The 24,946-nt window shown below is 45.5% G+C and overlaps 1 protein-coding gene across 5 annotated transcripts in view; it reads left to right on the top strand.

The window, feature by feature from the left end:
- The window catches only part of BICDL1 (BICD family like cargo adaptor 1), a 62,093-nt gene that overhangs the window by 19,315 nt on the left and 17,832 nt on the right, over positions 1–24,946 (top strand). For 2 of the 5 annotated variants that reach the window (XR_014559035.1, XM_083717251.1), the window contains exons 3-9: positions 6,481–6,597; positions 9,782–9,793; positions 15,093–15,239; positions 17,614–17,838; positions 18,432–18,650; positions 20,072–20,215; positions 23,130–23,260. Coding sequence is in view for 4 of the 5 variants with exons in the window: in XM_083717251.1 (XP_083573377.1) it covers positions 6,481–6,597; positions 9,782–9,793; positions 15,093–15,239; positions 17,614–17,838; positions 18,432–18,650; positions 20,072–20,215; positions 23,130–23,260 (995 nt within the window). In the remaining variant the exon portion in view is untranslated. The remainder of the gene's footprint in view (positions 1–6,480; positions 6,598–9,781; positions 9,794–15,092; positions 15,240–17,613; positions 17,839–18,431; positions 18,651–20,071; positions 20,216–23,129; positions 23,261–24,946) is intronic. The other 3 variants (XM_083717253.1, XM_083717252.1, XM_083717254.1) reach the window with 3 other exon arrangements.

Here is a 24,946-nt window from a genome sequence, read left to right as displayed (position 1 = left end):
ATTATTTATACCCCGCCCTCCCCAGCCAAGGCCAGGCTCAGGGCGGCTAACAAGCAATAATAAAAACAAGTTGAATGAATACAACTTAAAAACAAGATTAAAATACAACACTAAAATACTGAAACATTAAAATATTAAAATGCAGCCTCATCACAGGAGGAGAAAGGAAAAAGAAAGGGGGGCGGAAATCAAATTGACTCCAAGCCAAAGGCCAGGTGGAACAACTCTGTCTTACAGGCTCTGCAGAAAGAAATCAGATCCTGCAGGGCCCTGGTCTCATGAGGCAGAGCGTTGACCAGACCGGAGCCAGAGTTGAAAAGGCCCTGGCTCTGGTTGAAGCTAATCTAACTTCCTTAGGGCCCGGGACATCTAGGGTGTTGCTATTTATGGACCTTAAGGTCCTCCGTGGGGCATACCAGGAGAGGAGGTCCCGTAGGTACGAGGATCCTAGGCCGTGAAGGGCTTTAAAGGTCAAAAGCAGCACCTTAAATCTGACCCTGTACTCCACCAGGAGCCAGTGCAGCTTGAAAAGCACTGGGTGAATATCCTCCCATGGCAAAGACCCCGTGAGGAGCCTTGCTGCAGCATTCTGCACCCGCTGGAGTTTCTGGGACAGCTTAAAGGGCAGCCCCGTGTAGAGCGAATTACAATAGTCAAGCCTGGAGGTGACCGCCGCATGGATCACTGTGGCCAGGTCAGGGTGGGAAAGGCACTGCCCCACCAACCTCAGTCTACCTACAGTCAGCTCCCATGTGCCTACCTTTTTGCTTACAATCAGGCTAGGGTTTAGCCTTGGCCATCAACTTCCTTTTCCATAGTCTCTGCGGAATTCAGCTGAGTGGAGACAAGAATGCGTTGGCTCTGTCTGCCATTGCCTCTGGTCCCACCTACTGCCAGCCTTCCAACCTTCCACTCTACCAGTCCCACTGGGCACCACCCATTATGTGGGGAAAACTACTTTGAACACTTGTATGGGGGCCCCCAGCATTATCACTTGTGGGTCTGGCTGTGGCACAGGCCAATATCACACAGGTGTTGCTCAATGCTGCTGTGTGGGTGTTGCGGTGCAACTGCGAAGCCTACATTGGCTTGAATGGGTTATCACAGTGCCTTCTGCTTTCTTAACAATCCCAGAAGTGGCAAATTAAAATATTGCCTGAGAGGCTGAAGTGTACTGTTCCTGTCTTGTGGGGAAATTGCATTTATTTATTTATCATCTCACTTTCCCGATAAAATGTTCCACGGCAGCTCACCCCGCACTATTAAATTGCAACAAAAAGCAAATCAATAATCAGCTGTGATAGTTTTAAAAGGAAGATGGACAATCGATGGCTTAAACCCAAGGTTTCACACACCAATAGAATTAAAATTAAGAGGTCAGGATGCTTCGTAAATACCTGTCTAAACGAAAAGCTTCAGCAAGTAGCAGAAGGCTGCCGGGGAGTCAGGCAGATCTAGAAATCCAACTTTCCTCTGTTTGAAAGGCCACCTGGTCCCAAGTTGTTGTTTTTTAAGATGAGGAATCCTAAGAAGGGAGAACAGGAAGTGGTCTTGGAGCTGCTCATAAGTACCTTGCATTCAGACATTCGAATTTTGGTAGGATGCAAAGAACAGCCTTCACAGAATATCATAATGCAAGATGGAGCTGTTCCGCCTGGCCTCTGGGCTGGTCTCAGTCTCACCCCCTTCTCATTTTTTATTTATTTTTTGATGGAAACCTTTATATGGGATTTTGTATATAAATTTTCCCTCAGCTCTTTTTGCTGGCCATGTAGGACCAGCATGTATAGTTGGTGAATATTTGACGTTTTCTCCACTTATGATCTTGATTTATGGGCTACCACTAAAACGAGGCTGCATTTCAAGCTGTATTTTAAACTGTATTTTAACCTATACTTTAATCGACTATTTGTTTGTTTGTTTGTTTGTTTGTTTGATTGAAATGTTTTTACTGTGTTTTATATTTGATGGTTAGCCACCGTTAGCCCGGTCATGGCCGGGGAGGGTGGGGTATAAATAAAAATTTATTATTATGATGATGTTATAGTATATGTCCCAATTTTCATAGGAACAGCAGAAGCTACCTGTAATGGTTCTAGGGGGTTGCTCGTGCATAAGTCGTCGCCACACCTGGCTGAGTTACCTGGGTGAACCCTTTCTGTCCGGACAGCCACCCATCCGTGGCTGTCTCAATCACTGGCAGAATCCGTCAGTGGGCGTTTCTTGAACTTCTTCCAGCAAAGAAGTTCTTTGACACCAAGTCCCCGCCTACTCTCCCTGCGCGGAAGTCTTCTGCGCAGAGAGGGTGTGGGCAGTGGAGGACCCGTGCTCTCCCCGCTGGTCTCCGGCGAGGAGTCCTGGAGCCCCCTCACCGATTCCCCCCTCTGCCCCCCTTCTCTACTGGTGTTGCACTGATTTCCTTCCCCAGCAGATGGGCTGTCCCTCTTCCTGCTGGGACCCTCTCCGCCATCCCTCTGGAGCCCTCTCTCCTCCTCTGGCTCCGATGGCAGTTCCCTGACACTACCCTATACCAAGTCAGACTCTTGGTCCATCTAGCTCAGGATTTTCTACACATTGGCAGGGGCTCTCCAAGGTTTCAGACAGGGGACACCCCCAACCCTACTTGGAGAGGCTGGGGACTGAATTTTCTGCATGCAGAGCAGATGTTCTACCATCAAACTATGGCCTTTCCTATAAAGGTTTATATAGCAAAAGGTAGATATCTCAGTCCCAGGCTGTATGGGCATTAAAAATCAGAGCGGTGACTCCCCTGAAGACTTCAGTGATCAGGCCAGGATATAAGGGATCAGGCTGCCCTTGAGGTATCCCGGAACCAAGTTGTTAATGGCCTTGTAAATTTCATACACACATACATAATTTTATTTGTATGCTACCTTTCCATAGTTAAAACCATGCTCAAGGGGGCTTACAACATGAAAAAAATACATAATTGCCAGCATAACAAAATGGCCATAAATAATATATAAGACATCAAAAAGTTAATAATAATAATAATAATAATAATAATAATAATAATAGGAAGAAGAAGAAGAAGAAGAATTACTTATACCCCGCCCATCTGGCTGGGTTTCCCCTGCCACTCTGGGCTGTTCCAACAAAAGATAAAAAATACATTAAAACATCAGTCATTAAAAACTTCCCTAAACACAACCAAATTAAACAATTAACACATAAATCATAACAAGATCTAAAATGAAGTTGCAAAAAAATAATCAAAAACAGCAGCAACCCTGCCTGCAACTAAACCCTTAAACAATACCCCAATCCAATAGTTTATTCAGCAGCTTCAGCTTTTGTAGCTGGAGTCAGTCCGGGCCCCACCCTCCAAAGCCAGGTGGGAAAAGGCCTGCAAGGCAGGGGGCAGGTCTTCCAGGGCTCACAGCCAAGATGGTAAAAAGAACCTTGATACCTGACCCAGTAGTGTATATCCTATATCTATATCCTATATCCTATATCTATATCTATATCCCATCTAAATGGGAACAGAGATTCTTCTTTAAGGTGTCAGAGGACAGATGGTAGATGGCTTAGACGTAGCCCTGTATCAGGACCATAATCTTATTAACTCTGAGTCTGCACAGACCTGCACACTCGCACTGGCATCTACACAAGAAGCAAACAGATGGTCACTTAGCTCATCATCATGACACATGGCACTCTCTCTCCCCCACCTGCCTGCAGTACAGCAGACAAAGCCACTGAGGTCACTTGTGCATAAGCCACTTTCCTGGGGTCAGAGTGAAGCTCTTTTCCAGGCCCCACGCCTTGCCCTCCTTAGTAGCCCAGCGCACATCCTCAGTTCTTGCTGCAATGCATTTTTGTTGCCAGCAGGGGGAGCACTGCATGCACACCAATTTAAGAAGCACAGGTCGCACTCCACACCATACAGTGGTACCTCAGGTTACATACGCTTCAGGTTACATACACTTCAGGTTACAGACTCTACTAACTCAGAAATATCACCTCGAGTTAAGAACTTTGCTTCAGGATGAGAACAGAAATCGTGCTGCAGCAGCAGCACGGCGGCAGCAGGAGGCCCCATTAGCTAAAGTGGTGCTTCAGGTTAAGAACAGTTTCACGTTAAGAACGGACCTCCGGAACAAATTAAGTACTTAACCCGAGGTACCACTGTATCTTTAAGCACTTTTATACCACTTCATCAGTTGCAAAGGTAAAGGGGCCGCTGACCGTTAGGTCCAGTTGCGGACGACTCTGGGGTTGCGGCGCTCATCTCGCTTTACTGGCCGAGGGAGCCGGTGTACAGCTTCCGGGTCATGTGGCCAGCATGACTAAGCTGCTTTCTGGCGAACCAGAGCTCAAGGACTGTATTCCCTTCTGAGCAGCTTTCTGGGACCACATGCCAGTGGCAGAAGGAGCCAGGGGCAAAAGTTGGCAGAGCATTGAATGTAAATTCTACTTTTGTGCAGTAGGCCGATTTCCACGCACTCTCACACGCCCTTCAGCTAGTCAAAAACACTTTTTTTATTATTTGGGAATAGTACCAGGAAGCCTAAAGGAAGAAGACAAGACCTTATATTTCTACGCAACGGTAGCCGCAAGGCTATTGATTGCGAAAAATTGGAAAAGTGGTACTGTACCAACAAAGACAGAGTGGCTTGCCAAATTATTGGAGTACTACAATATATCCAAAACAATGGGAGAAATTGGAAGGATCTCAAAAGAGAAGATAGACAGGGACTGGAAGGTGTTTAAAAGATACTTGCAAAACAATAGCGAAAAATCAGAACTCCTATCAGAATAAACAAGTTTCGTTTCAAATATTAGAATACTAAATAAGATGGATAACAATGTGTAATAGAAAAAGTAGTATGAAATTAGGTTAAAGGTGTGTGAAAGAAAGTAACAGAAGTGGAAAGAAATTGCAATTGAGTAGATTGGAAGTCTAACACAAAGGGTGGTGGATGGTGATGGGAATTATCTGTGGGATTGAGTGTAGGTATGTTGTAGGTATGTTGTATGTATGTAGGTATGTTGTATGAAATGTATGTTTGTATGTGTATTAATGTTGAATTATTTTAACAATAAAAAAAACTAAAGAAAGGTGTATTTTTGCACATTGGGGCAAGTGGGGGAGTAATGAGGACCCTCATGCCTGAGATTCTCCCCCCCCCCTGCTGTGCCAGATAAAAAGTGTAAACTTTGAACCTGATGTCCCAGCTGAAATGTTATCTCAGCTATAAACACACAGGGTAGCCTTCTGCAGCCATGAGGCTGGTTCCATGTTTGATGTGGGAATGCCTTTTCTTTAAAATATATAGCAGGCAACTCTTTATCAATGGATTATTTCGAATGCTCAGGCTTCATTCTTCATTCAGCACATCTCATTTTTAGTTGCTGGGAGATGGGTGCCTCTGGCGCTAAACGAGGTCTATTTTTACTTTTTGCAAAACAGAATGGTAATGATTTCCTTTGGGAACATCCTAGGGCAATTTGTGAATAACTGGAACCAATTCCCAGTCTCACTTTTTGTTTCCTTTTTAAAAAGCAACATCAACCCTGCAGGAAAGTGGCTATCCCCAAAGCTTTATTCCTGTGAACCTTCAGTACTAGGGGACCTTGATGCTTCTGCACTTTGAGGTGGAAGACATTTCTCCACATGGGTTTATCAAGTGTGATTGGTTGTTTAAGTGTCTAATGCAGATGCGAGAAAGCTCTAGCCCTCCAAATGTTGCTGAACTACAACTCCCATCGTCCCTGGCCATTGACCACACTTGCTGGGGCTGATGGGAATTGTAGTTCGGCAATACCTTGAGGGTCAGAGGTTCCCCACACCTGATCTAATGCACAATTAGAGTTAGACAGACCCAATGTCAAACTGAAATTAGGATGCAACCCTGTACTTTACATCAGTCAGCCAAGGGACCTTAGAATTTGGAAGACACTTCCATTACAATAGGAATGGGGAACCTATAGCACTACAACTCCCATCTTCTCTGTCCTATGCTTGCTGGGGCTGAGGGCATTTGGAGAGCTACAGGTTGTCCACCTGCTTCGTCACAACTTATGCTGTTCTCTTTTGTCCTCTAGTGGTATTGTTAGGTGACTTACACCAACGACATGTACCTGCTTTGAGTACAGATCTGAAAGTTCACCTGTTTACAGCTATAAGATTTTTGATCATTGCCCAATGGAAGAACATCAATTCTCCATCTATAGCAGCACATATCAATAAGGTGTAGTAAGTTCTAGCATCCGATGGAATTTCTTATTTAAGCGCATCATGTATTTTTGGAAATGCTAACCTGGTGGAACGTGGGATTTGTCACTGTCTTGCATGAAGCTGCCCAGCCATGATGACAGAGCCATTCTGCCAGCAGAGAGACACCAGTGTTTCAGTGGGAAGACCAAAACAAGGCAGAGTTATACATTAAAACTGTTGGTGCCTTTGATTATTGATTGATTGATTGATTGATTGCCCAGCACTTCCATCTTTTGCAGGCATCGGAGGTGGAAAAACAGCTCTCTATGCAGGTTCATGTCCTCCAAGAGGACTTCAGGGAGAAGAAGTCATCGACCAGCCAGCACATCGTACGACTCGAGAGCCTTCAAGCAGAGGTGAGTTCCCCCCATGGCTGGAATGCTCTATGGCAGTGGTAGAGAAGCTGGAGGGGAAGGCCCATAGCAAAATGGTAGAGGGTCCAAAGTTCAGTTCCCAATCTCCAGGTAGGGCTGGGAAGAGCTGCAGGAGAGCCGCTGCCAGTCAGTGTGGACAGTACTGGGCTAGATGGATCCACTGGTCTTATTCAGTATAAGGCAGCTTCCTATGCTCCTATGTTGGCCCAAAGGCTGCAGGCAAACACACATGCCCTACCCTGACACTGCAGGCCCATACTTCCTCTACCCCTTTAAGAATTGGACTATAAAAAAGGTAAAGGGACCCCTGATCGTTAGGTCCAGTCGCAACGACTCTGGGGTTATGGTGCTCATCTTGCTTTATTGGCTGAGGGAGCCGCCGTACAGCTTCCGGGTCATGTGGCCAGTATGACTAAGCCGCTTCTGGCGAACCAGAGCAGCGCACGGAAACGCTGTTTGCCTTCCCGCTGGAGTGGTACCTATTTATCTACTTGCACTTTGACGTGCTTTTGAACTGCTAGGTTGGCAGGAGCGGGGACCGAGCAATGGGAGCTCACCCTGTTGCGGGGATTCGAACCGCTGACCTTCTGATCGGCAAGCCCTAGGCTCAGTGGTTTAGACCAGTGTTTCCCAACCTTGTGCCTCCAGATGTTTTTGGCCTACAACTCCCATCATCCCTGACCACTGGTCTTGCTAGCTAGGGATGATGGGAGTTGTAGGCCAAAAACATCTGGAGGCACAAGGTTGGGAAACACTGGTTAGACCACAGCACCACCCGCGTCCCATAATTGGACTATATTCCTCTAAGAATTGTTTGCTTTATCTGCAGAGTGTCTGTGTGTGTGTTTGTTTGTGTGAGTGTATGAGGGTGTGAGAGATAATGAGGTGGTGCAGGGAGTGCTATGCAATCCTCCATTGGTTTCGCCCCCTGATTGATTCTCCCTGAAGTAATATGGTCTTCAATAGGGGGGGAATCATCCACCAACCCTGGTCTATGGTCCATTTTGCAAGGATTCCAGAAGTGGTGAGGCCACCATTGCAATTAAGACCAATTATGCATTCAGCACCATTAAATTCTTTCCGGAATGTTCCATGTCAGCCTTGCCGGCAGGGATTGAATAACTCCCTTTGCATTGAATGATGGGGGAAAGCTTAAAGTAGACTGAATCTTCCTTCTAGACCACTTAGAGTTGGAGTTTTCACGAATGTACAGGGAGTATTTTTTGTTGGGGAAAAGTTTTCAGACATCCTGCCTGCTGCTTTCTGGATTCTGAGGGCACATTCACACCATACATTTAAAGCCCATTGGTTCCCTGCCCCCTTGGCAAGGGAACATGGGAACTATAGTTTGTTAAGTGTGCTGGAAGTCTAGCTTTGTGAAGGATAAAAAATACAGTTCCTACTATTTTTGGGGGGTTTGCCCCATGCTTTCAATGTGTGTCGAATGTGCTTTAAACATAAGATGTGGATGTGAGTAGAAGTAGATTCGGAGTTTTTGCTCCTTTGGCAAAGTTCTCCAGATCTCCACTTTGATTCATGTTTCTAGACCTCATGGTTATAGAAATAACATATGGCACAGGCAAATATAAAATATCTGCTCAAAGAACCCAGAGGCTGGATCAATGCAACTTTGAGCAGGAACAGAAGCTTCTATATTTCTCTCTTCTCTTTTAGTTTCTTTTGAGCCCCCAGATCCTGCCCACCATGTTGAGACTCCTGTTTTCCCAATGACCCATGTGTTTTATTCTTTTCTGTCCTTGTCTTTCTTCCCTTTCCCTCTCACTAAACGAAACAAAAAAGCTACAAAACCCTCCAATATTGCAGCAAGGTGAAACGAAGTGGATAAATATTTGTTGCAGTTTTGCATAATTTACTCCACTTGTTCCCGGAGCTCTGGATATGAGTGTCTGCCATTTCTGGCATAGAATTATTTCCCCACTCTTCCTGGGGCAACAAAAATGTCTCTTTGGCTTGCCCCACTTGACCCTCCTAGCCAGGTAGGTTGGCCATCATTGGCTTAAATGCAAAGATGGCTTTGTCTATAATTTGTGCTTCGTACCACAATTGCACCCGCAGTGGTGCTAAGCTGAAGTCACTCGTCAGTATATGTGTTCTGCAGGTGAACTGTTTTGTTCCGAAGGAAGGTTGTGCGACCAAATGCATAGGCAGGTTGCTGATAGCTTTGTGTAAATGGCTTCTGCTAGATCAACGTTGTATAACATGGGTTGGCAAGCTAAGGTCCGGAAGGCGGATTCGGCCCAATTGCCTTCTGGATCTGGTCCGTGGATGGTCCGGGAATCGCCACGTAGATTGGCATGGGGATTCTGATCATTTGCGCCTCCTCCCTCCCTCCTCCTGGTTTCTTCCCGCCCTGCCTAGAGGAGGAAGGGGGCTGGGATTTGTTGAGCCACAGTTGGCTGAGCGCCATTCCTGGAGCCAGCCCTTTTGTGCCAGCCCTTTTGTGCCGCTCATCGTCCCTCCGCCGCTGCCAGCCCCTGGCGCTTGCAAGGCACAGGTAAGCAGCCTCTGGGGCTCATCCGGTGCTGCAGAGGGGAGGGAAGGAAGAGTCGGTGGAGGAGATTCTCCCCCCCCAAAAAATATAGTCCGGCCCCCCACAAGGTCTGAGGGACAGTGGACTGGACCCCTGCAAAAAAAGTTTGCTGACCCCTGTTGTACAACATTAAAACTCAACATCTGCTACAATAGCCCTTGCTGAGAATGTTAGAGTCCAATAGCATCCAGATCAGGGGTCAGCAAACTTTTTCTGCAGTCCTACAGCTGGACTATATTTTGAAAAAAATAATGAACAAATTTCTATGCCCCACAAATAACTCAGAGATGCATTTTAAATAAAAGCACACATTCTACTCATGTAAAAACACGCTGATTCCTGGACTGTCCAGAGGCCGGACCCAGAAGGCGATTGGGCCAGATCCAGCCCCCGGGCCTTAGTTTGCCTACCCATGATCTAGAGGGCCACAGGCTCCCACCCCACTCTGTTTATTAAAAAAGGTTGGAGGGCTGGGATATGCATTTCGTTTTCTTGTTTTAGAAAAGGTTTCCCCTCCCCACCTTGAGCTTTTAGGTTTCTTGGTTTCTCCTCGTCAATCCTGACTTGTCCCCTTTCTTTCCTTCCCCGTTCCCTCCCTACTTGACTGTGGAGCAGCAAATCCTTGAAGTAAGTACAGAAGTGGTCCTAGGGTCCGAAACGCATGTCCATCAGCCCGCATTTCTTGCATGCCATGCTTGTGATGCTCTTCGTGTCTCTAGCTCTCTGGGTTCTTGGCTTCATCTTCTTCTTGTCTCTGCTGGTCTGCAAGAAGAGTTGGGGAGGTGGTACCCTCGGTGGAGGCTGGTCCATTAGGGCTGGTCCACTACCTCCATTTCTTGCATGCCATGCTTGTGATGCTCTTCGTGTCTCTAGCTCTCTGGGTTCTTGGCTTCCTCCATCTTCTTCTTGTCTCTGCTGGTCTGCAAAAAGAGTTGGGGATTTGGTACCCTCAGTGGAGGCTGGTGCACTACTCACGAATCCCAGTCTACCTTCAGCCAGCTCCCATCTGCCTGGCTTCTGACTTGTATCCGGTCCAGAGGGTGGCACTGCCTATCAGCTTCCTCCTCCTCCTCCTTAGTCTCAATGTTGCCCCCCATAGAACTCAGCAGGGGGAAGATGGGGACAAAACTAGAATTGGTTGGCTCTGCCTCTCATTGACTCTCGCACCACCTACTGTTGGTCTCCCTTCCTTCTGCCCCACCAGTCCCAATGGGCACCAGCCACCACTGGGTACAATCATTCATTGATAAAGGATGCTTTCATCATTGACATAAGCATTGCTTTTAAGTCTTGGTATCTGTGTTGATATTTCCCTCTTCCAAAAACCTTAAGACAATGGCAGGGAAACCTGCCATCATCCCTGACCATTGGTCATGCTTGCTGCTGGGGCTAATGGGAGTTGAAATCCAATAACATCTGGCTGGTCACAGGTTCCCACCCCTGCCATTAAAAATTGGAAATCTCATAAATTTAAACATAAAATATAAGATTTTTTTATTTAAAAAATCAGAACACCATTCATAATTCAAACAACTCCTGAAATAAAACAGTTTTAACTAGACATCTAAAACTCAGCTGGTTTTATTTTTGATCCCTTTATCCCTTTCCTAATGATCTCTAACATGGAAGCTGCCTTTTTCACAGCTGCTGTACACCTTGTGTATCTAGAAATTGGGTTTTTCTTTCTGCTGAAGAAGAGCTCTGACCGTCTCAAAACATTTTTAGGTTCTTTTAAAACCTGTCTGCACTCTATATTGCACCTAGCCTTTCTCTGACTTACATATTTCTGAGGGTTTTTTAAAAAAAATTCTTCATGGGGCCTTTTGACCTTCTTGTGTGAGAAACAGACTGGATAACGGGAAAGGTCTGGAACCGGTGAACTGATATTTGTGTACTAAAGAATTACAGACAACAGGATGGATGTGAGTAATAAAACATAAAACTTACGGGCAGAAAATCCCTTCGGTGGCACTGGATAACCTAGGGGGATGTACTGAGAATGCTACTCTCGGACCTTTGCTTTAAAATGTCTGACGTCCACTTGCAGTATCTTTGCTGGGACAGGGTTTTGTTTACCTGCCTGTGCTGGACAGAACAGACAGACAGAAAAGGGTCTCAACAGGAAACATCAAGAAACTGGCGACTGATCCATTGGGGCAAATAGGGCACTGCCCCACCAATCTCAATCTGCCTTTAGCCACAGCCCACTTGCCTACCTTCTTATAATCAGCTCTGGCTGTCAAGTTCCTCCTCCTTAGTCCCAGGGTTGCCCTTGTAAAGCTCAGCAGGGAGTTGGAGGATGGGAACAAAATTAGCATCCGTTGCCTTTGCCTCTTGTTGACTCTGGCACCACCTACTGTTGGGCTCCTTGGCTACCGACCTACCAGTCCCAATGGGCCCATATCAATATCAGTTGAAGCCTATATGTTCTCTGACAGCTGCTGTTTTTTATTGCCTTCCTTAAACATTATTTTTTTAAAAAAAATATTTTCTTGCCTCTTCATCCTGCATTTCCCAACATGGAACCCAGGCATCATACCATGTGGTTTCCAGGCAGTCCTCCATCCAGACCCTGGCCAGATCCAAACCTGCTTAGCTTTGCTAAGGTGGTACCCTCGGATTTGCCTTCAGATCATGCCCAGGACCATTACTGATGTCAAGGGAAAGGGCAGTAGAGCATCTCTTTTGTAGGCAGAAAGTCTCAAGCAATCAACAGAATGGCCAAAAATGTTTAAACAAGAACTAATGTAATCTCGAGAGCACTTTTGTGTGGATAATAATAATAATCATAATAATAATTCATTATTTATTATTTATACTCCGCCCATCTGGCTGGGCTTCCCCAGCCACTCTGGGCGGCTACCAAAAAAATATTAAATTCCAAAAAAAATTTAAAATCCAAAAAAAATTTAAAATCCCCCCCCCAAAAAAAAATCCAAAAAAAATTTAAAATCCAAAAAAATATTAAAATTTAAAAAAATTAAAATCCAAAAAAATAATAATCAAACTAGTGCAGCCTCTTTTTCTCACACTGACCAACCAGGTGCCCCCATGGGAGTGATCTGGGGTGGTGTCAACCCAACCCAGCCAAATCTGACTAGGAATTGCCCAGAATAGGTTCCGGTTCTGGGCTTTTGTTTGAATATGGTGCACGTACCTTATACAGTGGATGTTCGGGTTGCGAACGTGATCTGTGCGGGATGCACATTTGCAACCCACAGCGGCACGTCTGCGCACGCGTGGGTTGCGATTTATCGCTTCTGGACATGCGCAACCGCCGAAACCCGTTCCGGTACTTCTGGGTTTCGGCAGTCCATAATCCAAAGAAAGGCAACCTGAAGCACCTGTAACCCGAGGTATGACTGTACACACATACACATACTGAGATTTCCAAGCTGACTTAGCTGCAACAGTCACAAAATGCTATCATTCCACTACAAACCATTGACAATTTAAACATTAAAGCTTTTTAACAGAGAGAGGGATCTTTTTTCTCTCTTTTTTACAGTACTGAGTTGTATTTTTTTAAAAAAATTATTCTTTTATATAATAATAGTAAAATAAATAATAATAATAATATACATTTTGGGGGGGGGGTAAACTGAAGAACGGACAATAGTAAATCTCAGTGTAATTTGTTCAAAGGAAATAAACAGACTGTATTATACCTAAATTAATGTTATGGATTTATGTGAGATCTATAAATGTTTATGTACCACACTGGAATCTCTGAATACTGGGTGCTAGGGACAAATAGAAGAAATCAGTCATCATTGGGGTCTGCTTGTGAGCTTCCATAGGCAACTTGGTGGCTGTTGCTGGTAAATGAATTTAGCCAGGATGATGTAATGGTTAGAACATGGGTAGCCAACCTGGTGCCCTCCAGATGTTGTTGGACTCCAGCTCCCATCAACCCCAGCCAGCATGGCCAATGGTCAGAAATGATGGGAGTTGTTATGTACTGAAGTTATCACCCTGGGCCAGCAGGGGGATACTGTAGATAGTTTTCACTCAGGTCCCCAGCAGGGGGATACTGTAGATAGTTTTCACTCAGGAGCACATATGCAAATAAGGGATTGAAAGTGGCGTTCAGTGATTGGATAGTTACAGGAAGTGTTACAGTTGTTTTGTAGTGGAGCTCTATATAAGCAGGCTGGCTGAACCCTTCAGTTGAGTTCTGTTCTGGCCTGTGAATAAACAAGAGCTGTTTGAAGAATCGCTGTGTCGTCTGATATGTTCACCCACAGCTAAACAGTACAGAGTGGGAAAATCTGGAGGGCACCACAATGGCTACCCCTCAGTTGAAGTGCTGGCCATGGACTGGGGGAACTCAGGTTCAAATCCCCACACAGCTGTGAACCTCACTGAGTTACCTTAGGCCAGTCACCTTCCCTCTCAGCTTCTATGGATATAAAAAGGAGTTTCTGCAACACACAGTGAGGATTCGTAAACATTATACAGCATTAACTTAAGCGTTAGCTGCAGGTTTTGATGGGTGATTTTATTCTACTGAATCTTTAAGAACCTTTGAGAATTTCATTTGGTTAGGGGAGAACTATGTGCTCTGTTTTGAACTCCTTGGAGAAAAGGAGGGCTCAAATCTCCACTTGGACTTGAAGCTCCATGGGTGACTTTGAACCAGTCTTTCAGCCTAACCTACCTCAAAGGGTTGTTGTGAAGACACAATGGGGAAAAGGAAGAGGGGTGAACTATGCACACTACAGTGGTACCTCGGGTTACAGACGCTTCAGGTTACAGACTCCGCTAATCCAGAAATAATACCTCAGGTTAAGAACTTTGCTTCAGGATGAGAACAGAAATTGTGCGGTGGCAGCGGGAAGCCCCATTAGCTAAAGTGGTGTCTCACATTAAGTACAGTTTCAGGTTAAGAACGGACCTCCGGAACGAATTAAGTACTTAACCCGAGGTACCACTGTACTTTAAAGTCCTTAAAGGTAAAGGTAAAGGGACCCCTGACCATTAGGTCCAGTCGTGGCCGACTCTGGGGTTGCGGCGCTCATCTTGCTTTATTGGCCGAGGGAGCCAGCGTGCAGCTTCCAGGTCATGTGGCCAGCAGGACTAAGCCGCTTCTGGCGAACCAGAGCAGCTCACGGAAACGCTGTTTACCTTCCCGCCTGAGCGGTACCTATTTATCTACTTGCACTTTGAGGTGCTTTTGAACTCCTAGGTTGGCGGGAGCAGGGACCGAGCAATGGGAGCTCACCCCGTCACATGGATTCGAACCGCCAACCTTCTGATCGGCGAGTCCTAGGCTCTGTGGTTTAACCCACAGCGCCACCTGCATCCCTTAAAAGTCCTTGGAGGAGTTCAAATAGATATTGGTGTAAAAGTAAAAGAAAAAGAAGCAACGGTCTTTGGCCTGAAGCAGCAAGAAGGCCTCTTCCCAAATCTGATGGGGCTGTTTAGGTACCTGGAATCCAGACCATGGAAATTCCCCTGCATTTGACTACCTAAAAGAAAAAGGGGGAAAGGCCCAGTGTGGAAAGCAGTTGCATAAACAAATCTGTTTGTGCTTTGAAGGTGTAAGCAAGGTGCTCCGTGAGCAGACTGAGAGAGGGGCAAGGCGTCCTTCCCTGGCGTTTTATCTCTCTTGGGAATTCCAGAGAACACAACGGCCTGGCTTTCCTCCTTCCCTCCCTCCTCCTTTGCCTGGCAACCCACATTCCAGCTCTCTAAGTTTAAATTCCTCCCCCACACTCTCTCTTTCTTGCCTCTCCAGACAAGTTTCTGGCAAGGGGGAAAGCAGACTCCTCTTTTGACCACAGGTGCAGATAGATTTTGCATTCATTTCTCTCCTTATCTCCACCTGGCCGAGTTCTCATTCTCTCCAGACTGGGAAATCGCAAGCTCTTGAGACTTACTTTTGGGGTTCCTTTTCCTTTCCCCTCCCTTCCTCCGCTTTCAGATTAAGATGCTTACGGATAGGAAGCACGAGCTGGAGCGTCGGCTGAGTGCCATGATGGAAGAAAACAACCTTCTTCAGGGGACGGTGGAGGAGCTTCAAGATCGTGTGTTGATTTTGGAGCGGCAGAGTCACGAGAAGGACATGCAGGTATGGGGGAACAGGGGCATGGGGAAAGGGGGAGACAGCTGGAAGGAAGGGACTGATTTAAAATATTATTATTTTGATTGAGCGATGCTGCCAGACAGTGGCGTAGCGTGGGGAGTGCAGGGGGGCCGGCCGCACCGGGCGCAACATCTGGGGGTTAGGGTTAAGGGGCGCAAATCCACGGGTTAGGGGGTGCAAATTACTTGCCCTGCCCCGGTCGCTGACAACCCACGCTACGCCACTGCTGCCAGATCACCAGTTTGGGAACAGGAAGGTAACATTGTGAGGCTTGAGCAACCTGCAACCTGGACTTTTACTAGTGTTGCAGGAATTTATGTATAGGTTGGGGGGGTGCCCCTCCAGCAGATATCATGCACATGCAGCCCACTATCAAAACCAGCACAATCACTTTTGTGATTTGTCCCCACAAAACACTTCATCACAGTTTCTTCCTATCTATTCAAAGGGCCTTTGCTGCACGATACCAAATGTAACAATTCACTGATAAATGTCTCTATGTACTGGCTCACTGGGAAAACTTCAGAAATTCATATAGACATGTGAGCTCAGCTACTCAGCAGCCCCTCTGCCTGAGTGATAATCCCTGGCATTCTGATACCTGAGTGCCAGACAGGTAGCCGTTCCAGAAATAACAAACCCAGATGAAGACAAAAGGGTGTGATTAACTTGATTAATTTACAGGGAAATGTAAATATATTTTTTGTTACATTTGATGGGTGTTTGGTGGAGGGCAAGGGGAACCATGGGGCAGGGTCCATGATGCTCAGATTACTGCCACCAGACCTCCCCTTTCATGATGTAACCGTGATGCATGAGTGATGTAGTTTGGGGTGGGTGTAACATGGGGATTAGCAACTAATAAAAGTTTGGGGGCTCTTTTGTTTGGGGCTTCCATCTTGTTCCACCTTGTGGCAGGTGGGAGTCCTGTCGTGACAGTCTTCAATAAAGACCAAGCCTACTGGCTGCTGTTTTGCTCTGGTATTCCTGGCTGGTGTCCTTGTTTTTTGTCCAAGGGAGCCCTCAGATTTTTCCATTAACATTAGAAACCAGTATGGCATCGGTGGGAGGAAAGGGAAACCCATGGGCCCTCCACATGTCCCTGGACTACAACTCCCATCATTCTTGACCATTAACCACGTGGGTCAGAGTTAATGGGAGCTGGACTCTAATGAAATCTGGAGGGCTACAGATTCCCCTTCACTGCTGCATATTCTCGAAGACTGCTGCTGCAATCCTAGACCTGCTTCCCTGGTAGTGAGCCCCATTGAATTCAGTGGGACTTCCTGTTCAGAAAACATGTATTTTAGTTTATTATTATACTTCACAAAAACGTGTGAACAGTAAATATAACCTCTTAAGTGGTTTACAGAGAATATTAAATATGCATTAAAATTGTATTGAGTTATATTTATTATGGGTAGCATTGATTTGTTTATGTGCCCAATTTACCATATTTTTCGTCTATAAGATGCCCCCATATATAAAATGCCCCTTATTTTGGGGGACTCAGATTTTAAAAAATGGGGGAGAGATGTATCCGTGTATAAGACACCCCCTAATTTTTAACATTATTTTTTAGGGGGGAAACCTAGTCTTATACACTGAAAAATATGGTATTTTCTGTCTCTTAGTGTTTAATTGACCCCACAAAGCAGCATGCAAAGCTTTCTATCCAACCTAAGTTGGACTTGCTGAAATTATGGATCCAAGACAGCCATGCCCATTATTTTTAATGAGTCTACTCTGAGTAAGGTGAACTGGATACAGCTTAAAACTTTGTAAAATACAATAATGATGATTAAACAAAAGGATATGATCATCTAGTTAAAACCACATTATGCCCCCTTAAACGTGAACAATAGCTATTAAAACATTAGCAGTGAATAAAAGCAACAGCAGTGATTAAAAAACAGACTGAAATAAAGGGTGTTTGAGCTGTTTTGGAGCTGTGCAATGTTTTTAAAAGAAATGTAGGGTTGTGTTGTAAAAGTCTCATTTATGTTTTTTTTAATTGTTTACCTAAAAACAAAAACACAATGTTGTGAATACAGTGAACAGGTGTAAAGGCATGCTAATGTTAACTAATAAAATACTGACATCATAAGGCAGTTGAAGCTGTGGGAATCCCTTCCCACAGAGGTGTGTCTGGCACATTCACAATGCGGTTTTCATGAAATGCACATGTATATTTTAAGACCCACCCTATTCTTCTGATTGTAAATTGTTTTAACTGGTTTTTATCTTGTATTTTATATTGATGAAGCCTGCTCTGTGACCTTATGGTGAAGGGTGGATGATGATGATGATGATGATGATATATAAATGAAGAATATATCTTTATAATTTCTTGTTCCAGTTGCATCAGAACCAGCTAGAACTTCAGGAGGTGAGACTGTCTTATCGGCAACTGCAGCTAAAGGTAGATGAACTCAGCGAGGAGAGAAGCCTCCAGAATTTCAACTCTACCAGCACGTCACTGCTGTCAGAGATTGAGCAGAGCATGGAGGCCGAGGAACTGGAGCAAGAGAGAGAACAGGTAGCATCAAAACTCTTGGCTCCAGAAGAATTGGGTGCAGCACAGGTGTGTTTAAATGTGTGTGGTAGAGCCATAGTGGACTTCCTTCCTATTATTCTCCATCTGCCAAATGTTTGTGTTGCACATTCTCCGAATACTCCGGTATTCCCTGAATGTTCCTGATCTGCATTTGACATCCAGTCATCAACTTGATTTCTCAAGATATGCTCTTTTATGGTTGGCACACAATAATATTTAATACTAATCATTTATTTGCTGGGGGCGGAAGGGTAATCAATTCCACAAGGACAAGCTATGTGTCAAAAGTCATGCCTAGCTTGGCCCCAAGTGTGCTTCTTTGTTCGAAATATATGGATAAGTGCCACCCCACGTCAAATGGAGACTGGTCCATTAGGGCAACAGGGGTATTGCCCCACCAACCTCAGCTGGCCCCAATTGCTTGCCTTTCCCTTAGACTCAGTGTTGTCCTTCTAGAACTCAGCAGGGAGGAAGATGGGGGCAAGAGTAGGGTTAGTTGACGCTGCCTGCCATTGGCTCTGGCGCCCCCTAGTGTTGGGCTCCCTGCTTTCCACCCTATCAGTCCCAATCAGCACCGGTCAGCACTCCCTAGAACAGTCCTTTCTGCATTCTCATCACAGCTCAGACTCCAGCTCTGGGAGGCCTACTGCCAGGTCCGATACTTGTGCACTCACCTTCGAGGGAATGACAGTGCGGATTCTGCAGTGTCCACGGATTCTTCCATGGACGAGTCATCGGAAACCTCCTCGGCCAAAGATGTGCCGGCTGGTAGCTTGCGGGCTGCCCTCAGCGAGCTGAAGAGGCTGATCCAAAGTGTTATAGATGGCACAGACTCCACGGTAAGGGGGAGAGATTTGAAGCTCACATTTGAAGCAAATGTACCTGTGGTGTTTGCCCTCCTAGGTGGGTCATAAGGAAAGGGTTAAATGAGGGTGAAGTGATTGGCCAGTGGGAACCCAAGGGGAGGAGTTAGAGTTGGAGTTGTGTGAAAGTCAGTTGAGAGTTGGGAGTTGGAGAAGGGAGAGAGAGGATAAGTCTGTGGGTTGGTCGAGTTGTGTTGTGAGAGTGAGAGGAACTGTTAGGTGGAGTCAGATAGATAGCTGGGATAATCAGTTTGAAGTTGTTAGGAACGTATAGGACAGTAAAGAAACTAAGATTAAGAAACTGCCAAGAAAAATTAACTGAAACCATAAATTTGTTCATGCCTATAAAATAAACTTGATTATTTGTTAATGTTAACAACTGTCTGGACTCCGTGTGTACCTGAGAGAAACGGGTTGTTGGCAGCGGGAAAGCAATCACAGTGGTGGCACAGGGATTAATAGACCGTCAAACGTCTGGGGACCCTGTGTGATCGCCACAGTACCTAATTTGCACTTTCCAGAATGAAACACTGAACCCAAACACTGCCATCCCAATTTGCACTTCTCTAAATTTTGCAATGCTGCCAACTAATGGGATAAAAATGTACATACGAGGTTAAAGTGTGCATAAAAATTGCATACAGGTGCATTATATCAGAGAAAATTGCTTTGCAAAACTGTGTACGGTGGTACCTTGGTTCTCAAACGCTTTGGTACTCAAACAACTTGGAACCCAAACACTGCAAACCCAGAAATAAGTAAGTTTTCCGGTTTGCAAACTATTTTTGGAAGCTGAACGTGCTCCGGTTTGAGTGTCATGCTTCTGTTTTGAGTGTTACGCTGAGGTCTGTCTGTTTTTGCTCCCTTTTTTGCATTTTTATATTTGCGGCTCTTTTTGTTTTGTTTTTGTGACTCTTTGGAACCCAGTTCAGTTACTGATTGATTGATTGTGTGCCTGCAGTACATTGTTTATCGCTTTCATTTTATGGATCAACGGTCTCATTAGATAGTCAACTTCGTGTCAAATTGCTGTTTTAGGGGTTTTGCATTACTTTCTATGAAAAAGCGCGCCTTGGTTTTAGAATGCTTTGGTTTTGGACTTCCGGAACGGATTAAGTTTGAGAACCAAGGGACCACTGTATATGGGAAGAAATTGGCACTAAAATGCTGATGAGTTTTGATGAGGACTTCTATTTAAAATTTGCAAACTGGTGTGGAAATGTGGAGAACCAGACTTAAGACTGGGAAAAGGTGAAACTGAGAAGAATTAACCTTCAGAGTCACCTGTTCCTGACTGAACTTTTTGTGGTCCCTCCTGGATCTCCCCTTTCTTCCATTCTGCTTGCCAAACCTCTGCTGATTTCACTTTTCTTTCTTTGCTTCATTGCGGTTGCCAGAGCTCACGGCGAAGCGATGATGATGCCTTAGAAGAACAGATCAAGCAGACGAGCGAAGATTCGAGAGCCTTGAGGGAGTTGATGGAAGGCGAAAGGGGGAAACTGAGGCAGAGCCTGGAAGAGCTGCAGCAGCTCCATAGCCAGGTAAGCATGCACCTCTGACTATCCGAAGGGCCATCCATCCAAGCAACCTCTTTTCACTCTGGCCAGTCATATGCCAATGAGAAACCGAAGCAAAACCTGACCACAGCAACTCTCCCCTCACCGGCACTTCCCAGCAATTCTTTTTTTTATTATATAAATTTTTATTAGTTTTTTTAACATCTCATTTTCAACAATAATTAAACATACTTTTATATCTTATACAATTTTTTTTACTTCCATCAATCACATCTGAAAGTTTTCCAATCTATTCACTTAATTTACATTTCTTACATTTAAATCACATAACTAATATCTCTATTCTTTCTCTACTTTGCAATATTTCATATATTTCTTCTTACAAAACTTCTTGTAGTCCTACTAGCGTAATTTGTTGAGTACAGTTGCTCTTCAAATAGTTTATTGATTTCTTCCAATCTTCTGTAAATCTCTGGTCCCGCAGATTTCAAATCTTTCCTGTCATTTTATCCAATTCTGCGTAGCCCATTAATTTTGTCTGCCATTCGTCTTTCGTTGGCGCTTCCCAGCAATTCAGTTGCATACTACCCTGGCTCAACTCCTTTGAGCTCATTTGTTTTCTGTTGCTGGTTTGAGTTGTCATGGAATTACGTAGCTTGTTTACATCGTTTCAATCTTACTGTCCAGTTAAAGGGAGGAGAGGGACGCGGGTGGCGCTGTGGGTAAAACCTCAGCGCCTAGGGCTTGCCAATCGCTTGGTCGGCGGTTCAAATCCCCACGGCAGGGTGAGCTCCCGTCTTCGGTCCCAGCTCCTGCCCACCTAGCAGTTCGAAAGCACCCTTAAGTGCAAGTAGATAAATAGGTACCGCTTTATAGCGGGAAGGTAAACGGCGTTTCCGTGTGCTGTGCTGGTGCTGGCTCGCCAGAGCAGCTTCATCACGCTGGCCACGTGACCCGGAAGTGTCTCCGGACAGCGCTGGCCCCTGGCCTCTTAAGTGAGATGGGCGCACAACCCTAGAGTCGGACACGACTGGCCCGTACGGGCAGGGGTACCTTTACCTTTAAAGGAAGGAGAGGCTTGTGGCTCTTTCAGTATTGCTGGATTACAACTCCCAAAATTCCTCCTGATGCCTTGGCCAAGAACATCTGAAGGGCCAGAGGTTGCCCACCCTTGGTTTAATTTTTGTTTGGGGATATTGTACACCAATTTTGGTTCCTGAGATTGAGGAACAGGTTTTCCCTCTATATTTGGATGCAGTTGGACACCATTTTGAATGGTGGACTGAACCTTTCTAAAGCACAATCGTTTTAACCTCTGATTTCAAAACTCCACTGATGTTTGTTTGTTTCTTAGAATTTCCAAGCAGAGCTGGGCACAAGTATATTAATTAAAAAAGAGTCGGCCTGGAAAGGCAGACTATAAAAAACTGATAAGCCTCAGACCTCTGAGGGCCTGCCAACTAAGGCTTGCCCATTAGGGTGAAGGAGCTCAATCTGCCCTCAGCCAGGCTCACCTGCCTATTTTCTCACCCAATAGAAAATCACCAAAGAGTAACCTAGTCCAACACTCTGCAATGCAGGAATCACAACTGAAGAATCCCTGACAGATGGCCATCCAGCCTCTGTTTATAAACCTCCAAAGAAGGAGAGGGCACCACTTTCCGAGAGAGTCTGTTCCACTGTCAGACAGCTCTTACCATCAGAAAGTTCTTCTCATGTTTAGTTGGAATCTGGTTCGAGTCTGAGCTTTTGCAGCAGCAGAAAACAACCTTGCTCCATCTTCCATCCCCTTAGTCTCAGTGTTGCCCTTCTGGCACACAGCAGGGAGGAAGATGGAGACAAAAGTAGATTTGGTTGACTCTTGTCTTTCATTGGCTCTGGCACCACCTACTGCTGGGCATCCTTGCCTTCTGCCACACCAGTCCCAATGGGTGCCAGCTGCCCCTGGAGCCTGAGGCCGGCAAGCAAATGCACTGGTTTGTGTGCCCAGTCCTGAATCCTATAATCTGCTTCCCAGTGTTCCGGTGAACTGATCATTTTCTATGTGTGGCAGGACTTTGTTTTTGTTGAGTTATCTCTATATATTAATTGGGTTTAAAACCCATACCCCTCTTCCCCTCCCCAGCTATACTTTTTCCTTCTGGATCCATTTACATGGTGTTTTTTTAATTGATTGGTTGCAAATCCTTAGGGAACATGGACACGTGTGCGCGGGCACAAACTTAATTCATTTTAAATTAAGCTGCTGTTATATTTGCTGAGCCTAATGGTAGGAGATAAGCCCTAAATATATGGAGAAGACTAGCTGCAAAACGTAAGCAAAGCTATGTGGTCCTCAAAACTCTGCAGTGGCCATTTTTCAATTTCTCTTGCAACTGAGAGGTGGTGCTGAGGACATGGTTTTTAATAGTGTTTCAGCTAGCTGTGGTAACCATGAGTTCTGTATTAGTGACCTTGAAATGCTCAGAAATCCTGATGTGGTTCCTTTCACTGATGGGAATTACTTAAAACAGCCTCACTCCAACCTGGTGCCTTCCAGATTGTTAGCCAGCACTGATGACAGATGTAGCCCAAAGCATCTGGAGGACCACCAGTCTGGTTTAAAAACATTAGGTTTGAAAACCAGCATGATGGTTTTTCAAGTTTTTCTCCGCTGTAGGTTCTCTTTAGGAATTTCAGGTTTTAATATTTATTCCTACAGCCATGTGGTCTGGCTTACATAAAACCTCCAGAATAGAGTCTCAAGATTGTGACCATTTTTGTTCCTGTCTCCCCCCTCAAAATACCCCATTTATAACTGTGGTTGTGATATGACAAGCACAGCTCCCTATCCACGATCTTTTCCTTGCGACACCTTCAGAGCGGTCAGTCCAGTCCCTTATTCTTGCCATTCAATGAGTGGGAATCAAAGGTTAATTTTCCTTCTGTTTCTTATCAGGTGACGCTACTGAGTGTAGAGATGACTTCCCTGAAAGAGGAACGGGACAGACTCCGGGGATCAGTAGATGATAAGGATATGAGCGAACAACTCTTGAAGGCTATCAGGGATCGGGATGAAGCAATCGCCAAGTAAGCTGGATTCTTTTTTAAAGACGTGTGAGGTTGTGACACCCAGGGAGAGGGGCAGCTGCGTTGTGATGGCTTTGTGTGTGACAAGAAGCTCAGTGAAAAGTCAGCCAGGGGTGGAGAACCAGTGGCACTTTAAACGTCATTGGACTCCAACTCCCATCATCCCCAGCCAGCATGGTCAACGGTCGGGGTGATTGGAATTGTACCTCGGAATCCTGGAGGGCCACAGGCTCCCCAGGTGCGATGCAAAAACACCACTGTTCTTTTCTACAAAGAGAAAGGGACCCCTGACCATTAGGTCCAGTCGTGGCTGACTCTGGGGTTGCAGCACTCATCTCGCTTTATTGGCCGAGGGAACCGGCATACAGCTTCCGGGTCATGTGGCCAGCATGACTAAGCCGCTTCTGGCGAACCAGAGCAGCGCACGGAAACGCCGTTTACCTTCCCGCCGGAGCGGTACCTATTTATCTACTTGCACTTTGACATGCTAGGTTGGCAGGAGCAGGGACCAAGCAACAGGAGCTCACCCCATCACAGGAATTCGAACCACCGACCTTCTGATCGGCAAGTCCTAAGCTCTGTGGTTTAACCCACAGCGCCACCCGCATCCCTGTTCTTTTCTATATAGAACCATTAATTTGCAATCCTGCAGAGCTGGGGAACGTAGCAGGTAGCCAGAAACAGTGTACATCAAGCAGATGCAAAGCCTCCATCATGCATGTGAATGTGCGTTGTTTTGAATCCATGGAGAAGGGCAAAAACAAAACGCCAAAATGCACAAGAATTAACCTGCTGCTTAGTTTGATTATGTCAGCCTTCCCTAACTAGGTGCCCTCTAGAAGTTTTTGGCTGCAGCTTCCATAAACCCCAGCCAGCGCAGCCAATGGTCAGGGAGCTGGAGTCACAGCAAACTGCCTTATGTTTACACCTTATGCCATTGGTCCATCTAACTCAGTGTTGTCCACACTGATTGGCAGCAGCTATTAAGAGTTTCAAATGCGGGACATTCCCAGCCCTACCTGGAGATGCCAGGAATCGAAACAAGAGACTTTCTACATACAAAGCAGATGTTCTACCACTGAGCCACCACCCTTCCCATTTACAGAATATTACAGCTTATCTGGGTCTCAAACCCTTGTTGTTAGTTAGGGACTTCCTTTGCATGCACAGACAGGCTCTAGCAGATTGAGCAGACAAAGCAATAGTTTGTCCAACTGTCAAGAAAGTGGTTTCTGCACTTGCCGTAGAGGGAGATGAGAGGCAGATGGGGCTCAACAACCTGGGAAGGTAGCCCATCTAGGAGAAGGAATACTCTAATCCTAATCCTCTGCTGCCTTATGGGATATTTTCGGGAGAAAAAAAATCTAGAGTGGAGTCCCTGAGACAGTTGGGTGGTGCCTTGTATACTTAGAGAGGGCTCTTATCATCTGTACAGTGGTACCTTGGGTTACATAAGCTTCAGGTTACAGACTCCGCTAACTCAGAAATAGTACCTCGGGTTAGGAACTTTGCTTTAGGTGGCGGCAGTGGCAGGCCCCAAGTGGTGCTTCAGGTTAAGAACAATTTCAGGTTAAGAACGGACCTCCAGAATGAATTAAGTTCTTAACCCGAGGTACCACTGTACAGCCCAGGACCTCCATACACACTGCCCAGGTTTTGCACCCCAGGGAAGTCATGTTTGGCTTG

Source organism: Podarcis gaigeae, assembly GCF_964106915.1.
Source record: "Podarcis gaigeae genome assembly, chromosome: 16".
NCBI classification, from domain to species: domain Eukaryota; kingdom Metazoa; phylum Chordata; class Lepidosauria; order Squamata; family Lacertidae; genus Podarcis; species Podarcis gaigeae.
Note: the sequence above shows the minus strand (reverse complement) of the source record. Positions and strands in the feature narration are given on the sequence as shown.